The sequence below is a fragment of the Amphiprion ocellaris genome, chromosome 19, assembly GCF_022539595.1.
Source record: "Amphiprion ocellaris isolate individual 3 ecotype Okinawa chromosome 19, ASM2253959v1, whole genome shotgun sequence".
Taxonomy (NCBI): Eukaryota; Metazoa; Chordata; class Actinopteri; family Pomacentridae; genus Amphiprion; species Amphiprion ocellaris.
The window spans coordinates 12,759,814-12,778,113 of record NC_072784.1 but is presented as its reverse complement, the minus strand read 5'-3'; the positions used below and the strand labels follow the sequence as shown (position 1 = coordinate 12,778,113).

The following is an 18,300-nucleotide window of genomic DNA, read 5'->3' as shown; positions in this document are numbered from 1 at the left end:
AAATTTAGTTTAAAGTTGAAGCAGAAAGTTAACAAAGAAAGTTGAAAACCACCTTCTGATACCTGAAATCTCTGAGTTTTCACACAAAGAACACCTGAACATGTCAAACTGGTTCCATAGTAGAACCATCATTGTAAAAACGTCATAGTATGGTGTGTTGCTCAAAAAACATTAGGACCCGGCTGTCAGGGACAAACATGTAAGAAACATGAGAACAGAGAGAACCCAACCAGTAGGTCACAGTTTATCATCCCCCAGTCATCTCCTGAAGTCCATATGGTGAGAGACATCAGTATCTGGTTGTTAATTTACCAGAGGATGCTTATAATCATGCTGATGTGGTCTGTACTCTACAGTATTTTAGTGACTCAATAAATGCCTAAGTTGTTTTTTTTAAATGCTTTTTAGTTTTTAATAAACATTTACCAGCCTATATGTAATCAATAAATGGCCTTTGCCTATCTTAAGAAAAATTCACTCAGAACTCTGATATGTTAACAGTACTAAATAAATCAATAAATACATGCATACACAAAAATAAGTTAATACATTAACTGTGTTAAGATAAGATTGAGATTTTTTTTAAAAAAGCTGTTTATGTTTTTGCAGAATCCAGTATTGCTCACTGGTTGGTCATTACATTTTGTTAGTTTGATTTCACTGTTTAAAATGATGCCACCTCTTCAGACAGAACCTGTGATAATAAAACAATACAAAATTTTTAGTTCTGTGTTAATAAAGCACTTAAAGCTTTAAGTATGGCTAAATGCTTTTTTCAAAATTAAATATACCACTCCTTGGGTGGTAGTGGCCCCAAGTTCAGTAAAGTTGGAAAGATATTCACAGATTTGGACTTCCAGCATCAATAACTCATTAGATATAGGTTGTCAAAACATAAACGGTGCCTCTTTCCCATTGTTGCAAGGCAGACAATGTGCTACAAGCCCAGTTTTATCAAAAGTAGCTGTCTTTCAAGCTACAGGAATAACATTGGTGTCTATGGAGTGAACAGGGTCCGTCTGCAATTTGCAAAACCACTGCAACAGTAAAGAGAGACAAATATTCAATAACTTCACTCTTATACATTGTAGTGTCACTAAAATCACTGCAGCCTTCAACTGGCTCCTGTTGACAAAGTGTTTTAACAGAAATGTAAATGCGGTAATTTGATTCTTTTAATGAACCATGTAACTTGAATGGATGTGATGCTGGTGTGACCACAGTGCACACGTCTGATGTTGCTCACAGTGGTCCAAGGGACGCTTAGGGAGTTTGTGTGTTTGCTCAGACTCAGGAAAAATTACAGGGAACATTGCCTGTAAGAATATTTCAAATAATATTTATAAAGCCATTCATAGCACATTTCTTTCCTCTTTCATGTTCCTCCTCCACTGACATTTTTTAGAAAAATCTCAAGATGCACATGTTTTAATGACTTTTTGCTCTTAATGGCCCTAATATAGGATTATTTTATATTTCTTTTACCTTGGTGATCTTACAGGCTGTTATCCTGTTTTTCTTGTTTTTACTGTTTGACACTTTGGCCATCTCGGGTTGTTTTTGAAAGTGCAAGGAAGTAAAAAATAAAAACAACTGTTAAGCACCAGTAGACACCTGTCCTCCTTGTGTCCTTGTAAAAATATATTCTAACTGTACCCCTGTAAACATCTGTCCTCTGTATGTCATTGTAAACACCTGTCCTCCCTTTGTCCCTGTAAACATCTGTCCTCTGTATGTTCTTGTAAACATCTGTCCTCTCTACATCCCTGTAAACATCTGTCCTGTCTAAGTCCTTGTAAGCACATGTCATCTCTATGTCCTTGTAAACATCTGTCCTCTCTATGTTCTTGTAAACATCTGTTCTCTCTACATCCCTGTGAACATCTGTCCTCTCTATGTCCCTGTAAACATCTGTCAGGGGCATCTGTGGGTTTCAGGTGAGTTTGGACAAACCAGAATTAAAAGTTGCTCATGATCCTGTAAAATACAATAAGATAATCGTCAATGTTGTCAATATTTTTAAAAAGCAAACTAAAGACCTACCTTTATTGGGTTTTTATTTATTTAATTAATTAAATTCAATGTTTCTTGTGTTATAAATGAAGGACTCAATACAAACAGGGACAGAGAAACTGAGGAGAGATTGTCATATATAATGAAATGAGGAAACACAAAGGTGAGAAGTCGAAAGTTCAAAACTAAAAAAAGAAAAAATACAAATACAACAACTAAAGTAATAACAGACAAATGAAACAGACTAAAATCTATACATACATCTTGTGTGTATATTTCTGACCCAGCAGATTTTGTCATATTTCCAGGGGAAATTTACTTTTACGGATTCAATCACACAAATTAGAATTCTAGAAGTAATCGGTAATTCAGTGGCAGCAAACCCTCTTTTTGTTTTTTTCAGAAGTCACCTTGCTGATGTGTTTCATTCATTCTCTGTCAGATTTTCTAGTAGAAAGCAGAATTTATTTTTACGTCAATCACAGCAAGTCATCCAGGTCCTGAAGTAGCCAAACAGCCCCAGATCATCACACTACCACCACCATGTTTGACTGATGCTGTGATGTTGTTTTTCTGAAATGCTGTGTTGCTTTTATGCCAGATGTAAGGAGACACACACCTTCCAAAAAGTTCAACTTTCATCTCATCAGTCCATAGAATATTCTCCCAAAAGTCTTGTAGATCATTCAGATGTTTGTTTGGAAAAGTAAAACAAGGATTTATGTTGTTTGTGGTCAGCGGTGGTTTTCGCCTTGGAACTCTGCCATGGCTGCCATTTTTGCCCAGTCTCTTCCTGATTGTTGGGTCATGAACACTGACCTTAACTGAGGCCTGCAGTTTTGTAGTTGTTGTCCTGGGTTCCTTTGTGACCTCCTGGATGAGTCGTCGTTGTGGATAATGGCTCTCATTGTGGTTCGCTGGAGTCCTAAAGCTTTAGAAATGCCTTTGTGACCCTTTCCAGATGTTATTTCTCATCTGTTCTTGAATTTCTTTGGATCGCGGCCTTTTGTTGCAGCTTTTTGTGTCACGGCGTGGGGGTGAACCCGAGCAGAGAGCACACAGACGAGGAACTGAGGCAGGAACAAAAGTGGATTTATCGTTTAACAAACAGAATAATAACAAGGGATGAGGATGATAAACTAAAGGTCCAGGATAACCAAAGTAACTAATAGGGGAGGGTGGGGGGGTGACTGTACCAGGAACTGGCGGCCCGGTAGGCATCCTCCGTGGTGGGGTGTTGGTTGGCGGCAGAGAGTGGGCAGGAGTGCCTTGTTCCAGGGGGGCGGCAGGCAGGAAGTTCCAGGGACGAGGGGGGAACACGGCAGGCAGGATGTTTCTAGGGGTGAGGGGAGCTCGGCAGGCAGAGACCCTCCATGACAGGTCGGGGATCCGGGAGCAGGTGGGGGTAACAAGTTCAAGGGGGGGAGGTCTGGTCAGGGCGGAATCCGGAGTACAGGAGACGGGAAGCGGGACTGGTAGAAACGGGCAGCTGGGCCAGCGGAACTAAACAGTGAGAACAGGGTTAGTCAGGAAACTTTCTCAGAAGAGAACACAGCAAGGTGCAGAAGGCGAGACGAACAGACTGCGTAAGCAGAGTTTACTACCTGCAGGGTGTGGAGTGTGAGACCAGCTTTTATGGTGTGGATGGATCACAGGTGTGCTGCACCACAGCTGCCCGGAATTCCGTTGATGGGTGATTAGAGATGCATCGCAGCTGTTCCGAGCAGCTGTGCCAGGCTTCAGCAGGAAGGTGGAGAGAGGGAGAGGAGAAAGGAGGGGGAGGATGAGGGAGGTCAGGTGGGGGCTGAAGCTGGGACAGAGGAGGGGGGCCTGATATTTTGAGATCTTTTGGCCGACTTCATTTTGTCAGACAGGTTCTATTTAAATGATTTCTTGATTGAACAGGTCTTGAGGTAATCAGGCTTGGGTGTGGTCAGTGAAACTAAACTCACTATTCAAAAAATGTGATTAGACACAGTTAATTCATGATTTAACAAGGGGGGAATTACTTTTTGACTTGGGGCCAGTTTGGTTTGGACAACTTTTTTTCCTTTAAAACACTAAATCATCATTTAAAAGCTGCATTTTGTGTTCACTTTGGTTATCTTTGTATAATATTTAAATTTGTTTGATGGTCCTAAACATTTAAGTGGGAGAAATGGCAAAAAAAAAAGAATTCGAGATGGGGGCAAATACTTTTTCCCAGCACTGTACATGGACATTATAAATATAAGGAAACTTTAATTTACAGCAGTACCTATGTGTGTTTATTCTGCCAGGGAAAGCAGTTCACAAAGGGCTGATTTGCGTTTCTGTTCTGTTTAGTTTAGTTTTTTTAATTTGTTAAAAAACATTTCAAAAAATTGTCACCACTGTGAGAATGATGTGCACAGAATTAACCATTTCAGAAAACTGTAGCAAAGCACTAAATGTAGTTTGACTCATTTGTTTTGTGCCACTTATATTTTATTTGAGTGAAACGGTGGCCTTTTTTCACTATTTATGTTTGAAAATGTTGAAATATGCCATGACAGTTTATACTGGGTTTAAAAATTGTCTTTGTTGTTCTGAATTATAACTTGACGGGATGTTTTAAGTACTAGCTCCTACAACTGATAAAACAGTTAAGCAACATCTTTCATAATGTGACTTCATTACCTTTGATATGGAATTTATTTATATGGAATTTTTTGTTGTGAACCCACAATTCCATGGGTCACATTATGTACGTGTGCTGTTTATGCAGCGTTTACAGGCTCTGTTGAGTTTCAGGGTCCAGGGTTTTTTTTATATTTATGATTTTTTTTTTATTTGCAAACAGTCAAACGGAATGATGTCGACATCTGATTACAGTAACCTTTGACCAATCTCACCCTCTTAGCTCAAAGTTGTGTAACAAAACCAGAAGGTAAGTCAAACCAGGAAGTCAGTCAGTCTAACAGGAATAGACCGAAGAGGATACGTGTGTGTGAGATTCAGTCCAAGGAAGAAGGATTATATCTGAAATCCCAGAACGACGGGTGAGGTTAACCTGAGGGTTGAGATATGAGGGGAAAGCGTATGAAATCCCGTTTGTCTCTGATAATCACCTTCCTCTGCTTTGGGAGTCTGCTCACCTCTTTCATCTGGTCCAACAAGTAAGTGTGAAATTACCTTTAATTATTTTTTTTATGACTAGATTTACCTGCGGACTACTGGTGCTTTTTTGTATTTTCTGTCATTGTGTTTTTTGTTTCCCCTTTTAAAATATTGTTCTGTCTTTTTTTTACATTTTTTAAAATTTTCCATCCAAATTAGTTTTATACTGTTATTTCTCTGTCTCTACAAGGACAGGATTCTTTTTGAGAACGGGGAGCGCAGCCGCTTAAACACAAAAAAAAGCATTGCATCAGATCTATATACAATGATAATTATATTAATAATACAAAATACTTATAGAATGCTTTTCAGGACACTAAGAGATGCTTTACAAAGTAGGTAAGAACACAACAAAATATATAAATAAATGTAATGTAGTGAAGAAAGGAGGATTTATGAGTTGTAGGCAGTGCTGACAAGATGTGTCTTTATGCATGTCTTGATTATGGAGATGAGAATGACTCTTACGCCACTAAGAACTAGCTTGAAAATGGTGAAAATGGATTTGATATTGGATTTTGTCACTGACGTACAGTTTTCTCCGTTTCTTCTACTGAAAGGAAGCAGCAGCTAGCAGCAATATTAAATTACTAAAATTACAAACATAGATGTACAATGAAATGCATTTTATTTACTTTATTAACATTTCTTTTAGATTTAATACAGTTTTTCTCAATTGATAAGACACTGTTCCTGAAAAATAGCACACATTTCCCAACACACTGCACACTATTTTTTTAGTTGAACACAATTCACAAAGCACTGCACACTTGTGTCAAAAGCGCACTTTATTATCAAAATCTGAACTTTGTTTTCAAAATTAAGACACGAAGCAAAACTAGAACACTGCACTGCTAAATACAAAACACTCTTCTCTCACTGTGTTTTCACATGAAGTGTAAAAAAATGATACAGTCCTCAAAAATGACAACTTAAACACAAATGCATCCTATAAATGACTCAGAGGAGGCCATTGCAGTGCCTGACTGTACATTATAAAATAAAAATGTTAGGCAAAAAATACAGCACTGTATTGTACACATTACAGTTTGCAAATATTTACACCACGTCTGCATCAATTCTTTCAGCCTGGTCAGGCCACAGGACCTCATCAACATCACAAGCTATGTTTTCTCTGGAAAGAATGACGTATTGTGTCTGATCCAGTCTGACATGCATCAACAGAAACATCACCACATGTCAAGACCATTGATTGATAGAGATTTTCCCAAAGTATGGCTGCTGCTCATATACCTTCCACCTCCATGTAGAGAAGAATTCTTCTATAGGATTCAGAAAGGGAGAATATGGTGGCAGAAAAACCACAATAACTTGAGGTTCATATTGAACCATTCCCTAATCAATTGTCCTCTATGAAAACTAACATTGTCCCAGATGTATTCATGTGTATCATCAGAATCCAACTGAAAAACTCTCTGGAACAAACGCACACAACGCTTAACAACAGATTGCATTCTGAACAGCTAATGCTATTTCCCAGCAGTTTTTATAGTGTGCAGTTCATTGGTAAAAGTGTTTTCAGTTTTGACCTGTTGTGTCTTAATTGTGACAGCAGTGTTGGAACAGTGTCCCAATTCTGCTTCCTAGTGTTCACGTTTTGAAAAATGTGTGCTATGAGTGAAAAAGTGTGTTCAAATGAGCAAAAAAAGTGTTCAGTCTTTTGCAAAAAGAGTGCAGTTTTGGAAACTGTGTGCAAACCATGAATAGTGTCCAAAATTTAGACAGCAGAGTCCTGTTTTTGAGAAATGTGTACAGTCAGTTGGTGGCTGTGTGCAGTGAATGGAATTTAGTGTCTTATCAATTGAGAAAAACTGCATATGAAACTGTTGAATTAAAGTTTAATACTTTATATATGTATTTAAAGTAAACACAATTTACAGATAAAGGATGCATTGGTTTTGTACTTTGACATGGATATGTTTGTTAAATGAAAGAAAACTTGAATAATTACATCAGTTTTCTCAACAGACATGCTCAATGAATGAATTTTCATTGATTCATGTGATATCTGTAAGCACTGGCAATCTGATAAATAACAGTTTTTATTTCATCGATTTCTAAAGGGGAACCTGATCTGTAAATATTTTTGGGCAAAGAGTTTAAAAGAAAAAAATGTGCAAATGAAAAACCTGCCAGGTTACTCCTGTTGGATAAAACATACCTCAAGTTTTACTTTCAGTGACTTTTTAGTATTTCTGTTAAAAGTTGAAGGTTTTATATGTTATTTTACATTACACATACAAATTCACTGCTTATTTTTTGTATTTTTTCTGACAATTTTTGTGTATTTCAATAATACAGAAAAAGTAAGAGGTATAAGTTCTGTTAAATTGCAGGTTTTCTTTTACAGTGTATAAGCTGCTGACTAAATTGAGATTGTTTTTTTAATCTAATAAATAGATACACTGAATCAGGCTATCGGATAAGCTGAGAAACTTTCCCTAGTTCATGTGCATTTTACAAAATCTGTTGCTTCTCTGTCGACACCTCAGTACTGTGGAACTTCACCAACTACCACTTCAGAAGAAAGACATCCTTCAGCCCTCTGAGCTTTGTCAAGGCTGCAGGTGAGAACAAACCTCTGCGTTTATGGTATCATAAAGTCAAGTCACGCACCTGTACAGAGATTAATCACTAACTTATGTGTGTTACAGGGAAGTCGTTGACAAAGTAACAGAGAGTAACTCTGAAATCTCAAATTTGCAAGAGGATAAACCTACACGAATCAGGCAAGGATTTGTCTTAACTTTTTAGTAAGAATTTTGAGAGAGAAAAAAATTGAAAATACAATATAATAAAGCAGTTGAAATTGTCCTTTGCGGATTCTTGAGATAAGGGACAAAACATGTCCTACACACAAATGTCATTTACAATCTTGAACAAAAGTTACATCCACTTGTAAAGACCATGTATATCATACCAATCTTGATTTTCCAATGACTTATGATACATCTTTTTTACAAAAAACAATCATGCATTTTGATTTGGATGCAGGACAAAATCTGTTGGGTCAAAAATATACTCACGACAACTTGAAGGGTTCATTCTGGTAATGTAGAAAGCTGTTTCAATCAAAAGTTCGTAGTAGCATGACCTCTGAGCCAATTTAAATAGAGCCCATATGAAGAGCTCAGCAAAGATCTGAAAAAGCAAATCACTGACTTGAACATGTCAGAAAGTCACGCATCTGTGCAAACCATTGTTTGTAAGTATAAAGTGCTAAGTGCTAGTTTTTCCACAACACAAAGTTCTTGTTGTTTTATATAATTAAAATCAAATGCTTTTTGCTGTGTTTGATGGAGTTGACCTGTCTCTTCACAGGATTACAACATAATCTGTAGACGTCTGTGTCTACAAATGCAATCATTTCAAATTTATATAGTATTTTAAAAAAATGTATTAAAAATCCAATTTGGAACATGTTTTGTTCCTCATCTCAAAATAACCCTTTTGGTTAATCCCTTATAAAACACTGAAGTCTGCAGGGCCTTCTGAGGCCCAGTGATCATACTAAGTAAAGAAAAACACTTTTCCCCAAAAGTCTGATTTACATTTGTTGCCAAATTAAGATTTCTTTATGTAATCGATACATGCACTCAATTAGGCAATGTTTAAAATCACGTAAACAAAAGAGCAACAGCAGTTACTACTTATAGTAATCTGGCCTGTTTCTTTCAGTCGTCACCTCAGTAATGTGGAACCCCAGCACTCTGAATCATGTAAAGGCTGCAGGTAAGCAAGTACAGTCACAACTTCTCCTGATGCAGCTTCTGTGTTCATGGCATCAACAGATGGGGTTACAGCAGCACCACAGAGATTATTCATCAGCTTGTTTCTGTGTTACAGGGAGGCCATCGACAAAGCAGTGGAACCTAAGGAAGAAGATGATTCCCAAAAAATCAGGTACAAATATAGTTTCAAGGCCTTAATTTTAACATTTTAGGTAGATTTTTTTTGGAAAAAAATAGAGGGATTACTTACCTGACTTGTTTCTGTGTTACAGGGAGGTAATTGAAAAAGGGACAGAGAGTAACTCTGAAATCTCAAAGACCAAAGAGGACAACCCCCCAGAAATCAGGCAAGGATATTATCTCAAAGCTTTATTTTTACCATTGTAGTTTGAATAGAAAAGCTCAGTAGTTTAGGTTGTAGAAGTAGCTAACAGTTGAGGGATAAACAAAATGGATCCAATGTACAACAAAAGATGAAATATAAAAGTAAAAAATGTATTTTGTCAACTTCATGTGTGACTGGGCTCAGTGACAGACTTGTGTTTTATAATGCCAGATGAATTCTATGCAATGGTGTGTTACAGTATATGTGTGTTACAGGGAGGTCATCGACAAAGCAGTGGAACCTAAGCAAGAAGACGATTCCCAAAAAATCAGGTACAAATATAGTTTCAAGGCCTTAATTTTAACATTTCAGTTTGAATTCTTTGAAAAAAGAAAAATGAGGGGTTATTCACCTGACTTGTTTGTGTGTTACAGAGAGGTCAATGAAAAAGGGACGGAGGGGAACTCTGAAATCTTGAAGAAGCAAGAGGACAAACCCAGAAGAATCAGGCAAGGATACTGTCTTACAGCTTTATTTTTAACATTTTAGTCTGAATTTTTAGAAAAACAAAGTCATTTAGGTTGTAGAAGTAGCTTAGAAAAATGTGGAGGTGCACGGCTCGGAAATTTTCCGCCAGAACGTCCGCTCGAGGGGGCGTGGGTGCTAAAATGATGCAATTTGTCCGTGAGGAGCCGCACGGACCTCGCAAACACGGAAAGCATAAAACAGGCTTAACAGCTGAGGAGTAAACAAAATGCCTCCAGTGTGCAACAAATGGTTAAGATGGAAAAATATTAACTTTTGTCAACTCTATCAGACATCAACACTATCAGGTTTTGTGTCCGACAGAGTTAATAAATGACAAACTTGTGTTTTATAATGCCAGCTGAATTCCATGTAATGGTGTGTTATTTGTGTGACAGGAGGCGCATCAAAAAAGTAGTGCGTCGCGTTCAAAACTCAAAGAAGCAAGAGGACAATCCCCCCAAAATCAGGCAAGGATATTATCTTAGCGCTTCATTTTTAACATTTTGTCAACATTTCTAGAAAAACAATATAAAATTTGACATTTTGTTTTGTATCAGTAATTAGCCATTGAGGGGAAACCAAAATGGCTCCAGTGTACAACAAATGATTGAGATGAAAAAATATTACATTCTGTCAACTCTGTCAGACATCACCTCCATCTGGTTTTGTGTCTGATGATGACTACAAATGGCAAAATTGTGTTTTATGCCAGCTGTATTCTTTGCAATGGTGTCTTATTTGTGTTACAGGGAGGTCATCGATGAAACAGTGGAACATAAGCAAGATGACAATTCCCTAAAAATCAGGTACAAATACAATCTCAAAGCCTTATCTTAAACATTAGTTCAAATTAGAAAATAAAATAAAATGGAGGGATTACTCACCTGAATTGTTTGTGTGTTACAGAGAGGTAATTGAAAAAGGGGCAGAGAGTGACTCTGAAATCTCAAAGACCAAAGAGGACAAACCCCCAGAAATCAGGCAAGGATATTATCTCAACGCTTTATTTTTACCATGTCAGTTTGAATTTTTATAAAAACAAAGTCATTTAAGTTGTAGAAGCAGCTAACATTTGAGGGAAAACAAAATGGCTCCAGAGCACAACAAATGGAGAGAATAAAATAAATAAATAAATAAATATTTTCTTAACTTCATCAAGTTTTGTGTCTGACAGAGCTCAGTGACAAACTTATGTTTTTAAATGCCAGCTGAATTCTATGCAATGGTGTGTTATATGTGTGTTACAGAGAGGTCGTCGACAAAGCAGTGGAACCTAAGCAAGAAGATGATTCCCAAAAAATCAGGCACGAATATTGTCTTAAAGCCATATTTTTTTAACATTTTAGTGTGAATTATTACTATTATTTTTTTAAATTGAGGTATTACTCACCTTTCTTGTTTGTGTGTAACAGGGAGGTAATTGAAAAGGGGACAGAGAGTAACTCTGAAATCTCAAAGACCCAAGAGGACAAACCCAGAAGAATCAGGCAAGGATACTGTCTCAGAGCTATTTTGTAGAAGTAGCTAGCAGTTGAGGGGAAAAAACAAACTTATGGTTTTAAATGCCAGCTGAATTCCATGTAATTTGTCTTATTTGTGTGTTACAGGAGGATCATCAAAAAAGTAGTAGTACGTCACGTTCAAAATTCAAAGAAACAAGAGGACAATCCGCAACAAATCAGGTAAGGATATTGTCTCAAAGCTTTGTTTTAAACATTTTAGTTAGAAGTTTTATAAAAACATACAATGGACAGTTTTACAGTTTAGTTTATGATGTAGAAGTGGCTCAACTGTACAACAAATGGTTGAGATGAAAAACCATTTTGTCAACTTCACCAGACATCAATACTGTCAGTTTGTGCATCTGATGGAGCTGACTAGTGACAAACTTGTGTTTTTAAATGCCATCTGAATTCCATATAATGGAATTCATTATTTGTGTGTTGCAGGGAGGAAAATAACAAAGTAGAAGACCTTCACCCTCAAAACATGAACACGAAAGAGGACGATTCCCAAAAGATAAGGCATGGATCTTGTCTCAAAGCCTTATTTTTTAACATTTTACTTAGAATTTTTAAAAAGAAATAGATGGAGTATACACCTGACTTGGCAATGTGTTTGTGTCACAGGGGGGTCATCGACAAAGCAGTAGAACGTTACTCTCAAACCTGGAAGAAGCAGGAGGACAATTGCCAGAAACTCAGGCAAGAATATCCTCTCTGGTAGAACAGGATAACAGACAGGGAAGAGACTAACAATGTATAAGAGAACAATAAACACTCTGGAGGTTGATGACGCTGCATAGCTGAGATGTGTAGCCCCAGATCCAGAGGACTATACAGAATCTATATAGAAAGAAGACATGAAGTGAGACTGCATCATGGGAAGTCAACCAGAAGTCTAGACCTATAGCAGCATAACTAAGTGATGGTTTAGGCATTTCCAATAGTCCAGCCTAGAGGTTCCAAATGCATGGACTCATTTTTTAGCATCACTCTAATACAGGATGTTCCTAATCCTGACAATAATAAGCAGTGAAAGAAGACCATCCTATAGACTGGGGCTGCGTCACAGTATCCATGCTCCCATACCATATAGTATGTACCAATACATGGCATGTCAAATGCAGTATGACAAAACTTCCTGGATGTCTTACTAGATCTGATCAGATTTTGAAGTATACAAGCCAGCATGCTTTTCTAGCCATTCCGACCCACAGTCCTCTGCACAGTTACATAACTACATTACAGTGTTGTGAACGTATGAAGTATAAAGAGTATAAACAGGCTAGAGCCGCCTGAAAGAGCACATACAGATAACAGCTCATTTCACATTATGGACTGTGATAGTCAGGTTTAAGGCGCAATATTATGACAAAGTTGTAAGTTCCAGTTAAGTCATGCATACTTTGCAGAAGCAGTTGTAGCACATACTTAAAGTAAAAACAAAAAGTATATGATTCCGAATACAGTCTTGTTTTATGTGTAAGTCACACGAAACAAAATATCCTGGTCAAAAATAATTCCAGAGTTCCTCACAGTAGAGTTGAAGGCCAAGGCAATGTCATCCACAGTAACTATCTGGTTGGACAGTATGTTTCTGAGGTGTTCATGGCCAAATACTATACCTTCTGTTTTATCTAAATTTAGAAAAGAAAATTACAGGTCATGCAGGCCTTCAAGTCCTTACAAAATGCTTAGAGTTTGACTAACTGATTAGTTTTGTCTGGTTTCATAGATAAATTTAGGTAAGTGTCATCTGCATAGCGATGAAAATGTATGCAGCGTTTCCTGATAATACTGTATAGGTAATCATACTGAAGGTCGACAGTGTTGGTCCTAGTACAGAAGCCTGTGGAACTCCACAACTAACTGGTGTAAGTGGAAGAATCATCATTACCATGAACAAACTGGAAACTACCTGATGAATATGATTTAAACTGCAGACATGGAAGATCATAAAGAAATAGAGCTCAGATCAATGCAACGTAACTACATAGTCTAAATATAACATGTCTTGCATTCATGTGCATTATTGTAAAATAAGGAGACTTCACCGGAATTACTGCTTTCACTCACTGCAGTCGTTGTAAAGGAATGAAATCATTACATAAACATGGAGTTGTTTAAATCATAACCCCATATCATATGTCAACCGGATGTTTTTATTCAGTAAATAGCAAGTCATTGTGTTCAACACCTAATCTTATTGCTCAGTCAGTGTCAACAAAGTCCTTGTGTTTCAACAGATTTCACCTGACCAGCAAGTGCAATGGATTGGACAGGGCTGTAGTTACCCAGAACAGCACTCCAGTGGATTCAGAGATCTCTTACAATGGTTTGAAGAAGACTCTGAAGGTGACTCCAGAGCTCTTCAGCACCTTTATAAAGGTATAGTATACGTAATGTATGAATACAGCATCTGCTGCTTGTTTAACATTTAAATGTTACTCAAAAAGTTATCGATTGAGCAGGTATGACAAGTTGAATTACAAAAATGGAAATCTTGCTAGCTAGCCTAATCCAAGTAGAGTTCTGGAGTTTCAAAGTGGTTCTCCACATATAACTAAGAACAAAATGCATGAATGTATACAAAACACTGTAAACAATGTATACCCCCCTGAGGTCTTATGGCGGCATGATTTGGATGACATTGTTTGATCTTTTGGAAATTGGTTGCTCCTTGAGGGTGTGAAACCCATGCAGTGGAGCATAAGCAAAATCATACTTGTGCCAATGAAGGGAACCTTCAGCAAGCACAAAAACTACAGCGGAATTAGCCTGACAGTTATTGCAGTCAAGCTTATCAATTGCATGATCTTAAATCATATACAACCAGTGCTGGACTCTCATCTAAGACGAAATCAAAATGGATTTAGACCTGGGAGAGCTACAACAGCACAAAGCCTTGCCCGGAGATGTCTTACTGAAGGTGTAAAAAGTACATAAATTCCCAAAAACTGTGGCTATATCATTTAATGTTAACACAGACAAACAACTAATCACCAGAAGAGGAGAAATGATTTCATGGGTTGAGGACTTTAAGAAAATGGGATCATGGATCATGGCACATACACAAAATTGTTAGGTATGGCTCTGAACACCTCCTTGTGAGATCACATGACAAACAACAAGCTGTATGGAAGACTGCCTAAAGTATCAAGAAAAATTTGTAAGAGCCATCTAAAGCTGGCTGGTTACCTTGTCAGACATCAGGATGAAGAGGCTTCCAAACTGTTTTTTTGGGAGCCCACCAGTGGAAAAACAGAAGGAAACAGAGGAAGATGGCCCTTAAATTACATGGACTGACTGCATAAACACACTGGTGCACTGATGACAAATAAGATCAAGTTGTTCATGACGGACTGCATACTCTGAGAAGTGATTAATTCAGCTCAGGCTAAAGTCCGTCCAAAGTGAAAAAGTGAAGGCATAAATAATAGATAATATAAAATGCATTTTATTGAGCCTTCTGTGGAAAAATTGACTTGTTACAGCAGCTAGATAGACAAGATAAGAAATATAAATGTACAGATAAGAAAAGTATGTTCACCTTTTACCCAAATTGTAGGACATACTACCATGACATGCAAAATTGTACATAAAAGGTTCTAAAGAGTAACAGAGTTACAATACTGTTTGCTCACCATCTTAATTTAGATGTCATTGAAACTTTAGCTCATTGACACTAAACACAGAGTGAAGCAGAGCGTGGTTCACACACAATACATTACACATATACTACATATAATATAAGTGTTGCTGTGTTCTATGTTGCTGATTCCAGGAGCATCCTTTCTCCAATAAAACATTGGACACTTGTGCCGTTGTTGGGAACGGTGGGATCCTGATCAACAGCAGCTGTGGAGAAACGATTGACTCAGCTCAGTTTGTCATCAGGTAAGAGAAACGCATAGCATAGAGGACTGATGGTGGCATTAATCTACAAAATAAACGTGGAAAGCCCACATAATGATACTTTCTTTGCTGTTTGTTCAGGTGCAACCTCGCTCCGTTGGGAAATGGATATGAGAAACATGTTGGCATCAAGACTGACCTTGTGACGGCAAACCCGAGTATCTTCGTAGAAAGGTAAGCAAGAAAATGAGTCTCTCTCACCTTAAATACATAATATTCTTTTTGTTTTGTTGCTTCACATCAGCCCTTTATTTACAGGTACGAGGCTCTGAATGGACGCCGCCGTCCATTTGTGGAGGATCTACGTAGCTATGGAAACTCCCTGCTTCTTCTTCCTGCCTTTTCCTATAGCTCCAAGACTATTTTATCTGTGCGGGCCATTTACACCATCGAGGACTTTGAGAGTCCCATCCGACCAGTCTATTTAAATCCAGAGTATGTTGAAAGTCTGCTCCTGTTCTGGCGCTCTCAGGGCCTGAGAGAAACGAGACTCAGCACCGGCCTCACCATGGTCAGTCTGGCTCTGGAGCTCTGCAACAACGTTCATCTGTACGGATTCTGGCCCTTCAGTCACCACCCACATGACCGCCACAACCTGACTAACCACTACTACGACGACATAAAACCTAAAGTATTCCACGCTATGCCGGCTGAGTTTGACCTCCTGATGAGGTTGCACAGTCAGGGCGTCCTCAGACTTCACCTGGGAGACTGTCCAACAGGTGGAAAGTAGTTCCCAGGGACAAACAACAGCACAACAGCAAAGTACCTTCTTTTAGCCTCAGGATGAAACCAGTCACTCAGATATTTCAAATGACTGAACTGATTTATTTCAGCTGATAGGAAAGATTGAGTTTGTCCTCCTGGTTACCTATCATCAGCCAAGACGTTTACACAGAAACCTAAATTCAATAATTAGAAGACTATGAGCAGCATTGCAGTGTATCTACAACTCTGTTTATTACCACAAATGTTCCAGTTGAGGGTTGTATTTAACCTGGTGGATCACCATGGTAACTAGTGCTTCAGAGGTGAACTGATTCGGAGCAGGTTATGTATAAAATTTCAAATTTAAATTGGCTGGAAATGTCTCCTCCTTACTGATAATTCTCTATGAGTGTTACAGATCCTCGTCTGTGAGAATATGTTACATCTCTAAATCTGTCTGTAACTAAAACCACTGAAGGAAGCCGTACAGTTACAGTATCACACCCTGCAACCCACAGGACCCACAGAATTCACTGCCACCATCCCAGTGCCACAGGATATCCCCAGAGGTCCTGTGTCCATGCTCCACTGGCTCAGAGGACTTTTAGCAGCATAAAGTCTGTCTGAAGTCACCACCTGTATCAGGGCTCTCTGACATAAGTTTTGTATTTTTTGCTGAGAAGAAGTCTTTGCGGGAGAGGATGCTTGCGCTGTCTGTTGCCGCTTCTCCAGTTAAAATGCTAAAAGTGACAGTCACAGTTCTACTCCAACATCATCAACAACAGTCATGGAAACTCCAAGCAACTCTCCTCTACAATAAACTACCTCCTTAAACCTCAGTTTCAATCACTCACAGAAACACAGAAGAACAGTGTAACAAATTTCTTGCGTTTTTCAAAACCAAAATCAACACCATCCATTCCCTTCGCTCCAGCTCTCTTGCCCCTCCTGCCCTGCCTGCCAGCCCCCAGCCAGGGACCTCTTACCCTCTTCACTGTTTCTCTGAGGTTTCACAGCATGAAGTGAGGACATCATCAAGAAAATGAAATCATCCACCTGCGCACTGGACCCCTTTCCAACATCCCTGATAAAATCAAATCTCTCTGCCATAAGTCCTCTTATTACAAAAACAATAAACCACTGCCTCCAGTCCGGCCATGTTCCATCTGAGCTTAAAACTGCTATCATTGAACCACTTCTCAGAAAATCCACCCTGGACCCAGAAGCCCTGACCAGCTACAGGCCCGTTCCCAATCTCCTGTTCCTTTCAAAGGTAATGGAAAAAGTTGTTGCTGCCCAACTTCAGGACCATTTACATCAACACAAACTCTTTGAAAAAAATTCAGTCAGGTTTCCGCTCTGAGCTCTTTTGTTATTTTATCTGATTGCTCTGTTCTTATTACATGATTGTTTTGTTTTTATCTGTTTTATATCTTAAATGTAGCACTTAGAGATTTTGCCTAAAAGAAAAGTGCACTACAAATAAAATGTATTATTATTATTATTATTATCATAAAGGAGACCAACACAATATTAGGCAGGTGGTCATAATGTTATGCCTGATCAGTGTATATTAAGACATGATTATCAGTTTCATATCAGCATTCCTATGTTGCACCATTTGCAGTGGCAGTGATTTATACTGTCATAAATTTTTATATTCCTCATTGTTCATTAACAACCTGATGACTGAAGTAGGCAGGAAACCTTTGGTACATTTTGTTCAGAAGACTCACATGACACATTAAAGGCTGCCTTTATGTGAAAGTGCAAAGAGTCTGAAGCAGAAAGCCTGAGTTAACAACGAAAGTTGAGAACCACCTTCTGAGCTCTGTTATCTCTTACTGGGGTTGTAGTTTTAGTTGGTTCAACTTCCACAAAGAAAGCCCAGCTTTCTAACTTGCTTCATAGTCCAGCACTCTGGAGTCTGGAGGGAATTATTTAGATTTTACTGGGATGCCTTTGTGAGGATCTACGTCGTAGTGCCTTCATTTCAAGGAAAGCTAACTTTAAGTTTTAATGTGTCGATCTTAAGCAGTTGCTTTAACAAGACATAAAAAGTAAAACTCAATTTGACATTAGACTATTTAATAAAAACACCAGCACACTGAATGTTACAACACATTCAACACATTCATACACTTTAAGAAACCCTCTGGGGGGTGAATTTTTGCTATCTAAGTCACATAGTTGATTGCACAGGGGAAACTTCTGTACTGCCACATAGTGGCAACATGCATGTATTGGTACAATGTTAGTTTGGAAACAAGTGTTTTGTAAGTTAATGCTAAATTAATGCAGACTTAACTCTATTGTAAATACATTGAACTGTGCACTTTGGATGAACATTAAAGCACGTTTTTAAACATTTTCCACAGACTTGGTTGGGTTTCTAAGTCATGCTGACAACACTGAGATC

At 38.1% G+C, this 18,300-nt stretch overlaps 1 protein-coding gene and 1 long non-coding RNA gene across 6 annotated transcripts in view; one reads left to right on the top strand and one right to left on the bottom strand.

Moving 5' to 3' along the window:
* The first annotated feature begins 4,946 nt into the window (after positions 1-4,946).
* Positions 4,947-18,252, top strand: LOC111574251 (alpha-2,8-sialyltransferase 8F-like). Of its 3 annotated transcripts, XM_035952138.2 has the most exons (20): positions 4,947-5,150; positions 7,665-7,739; positions 7,827-7,901; positions 8,851-8,904; positions 9,019-9,075; positions 9,176-9,250; positions 9,504-9,560; positions 9,663-9,737; positions 10,152-10,223; positions 10,506-10,562; positions 10,663-10,737; positions 11,004-11,060; positions 11,169-11,243; positions 11,364-11,438; positions 11,706-11,780; positions 11,886-11,960; positions 13,505-13,646; positions 15,043-15,155; positions 15,255-15,347; positions 15,432-18,252. In XM_035952138.2, the coding sequence occupies exons 1-20, from the start codon at positions 5,059-5,061 to the stop codon at positions 15,904-15,906; spliced, it is 1,944 nt and encodes a 647-aa protein (XP_035808031.2). In that variant the 5' UTR covers positions 4,947-5,058; the 3' UTR covers positions 15,907-18,252. The 3 variants fall into 3 exon arrangements, with proteins under 3 accessions (XP_035808031.2, XP_023134524.3, XP_054861372.1); XM_023278756.3 differs by lacking the exon at positions 7,827-7,901; XM_055005397.1 differs by lacking the exon at positions 9,176-9,250.
* The window catches only part of LOC129347631 (uncharacterized), a 21,994-nt gene continuing 17,910 nt past the window's right edge, over positions 14,217-18,300 (bottom strand). For all 3 annotated transcript variants that reach the window (XR_008599824.1, XR_008599823.1, XR_008599822.1), the window contains one exon: positions 14,217-15,116. This is a non-coding gene — a long non-coding RNA (uncharacterized LOC129347631). The remainder of the gene's footprint in view (positions 15,117-18,300) is intronic.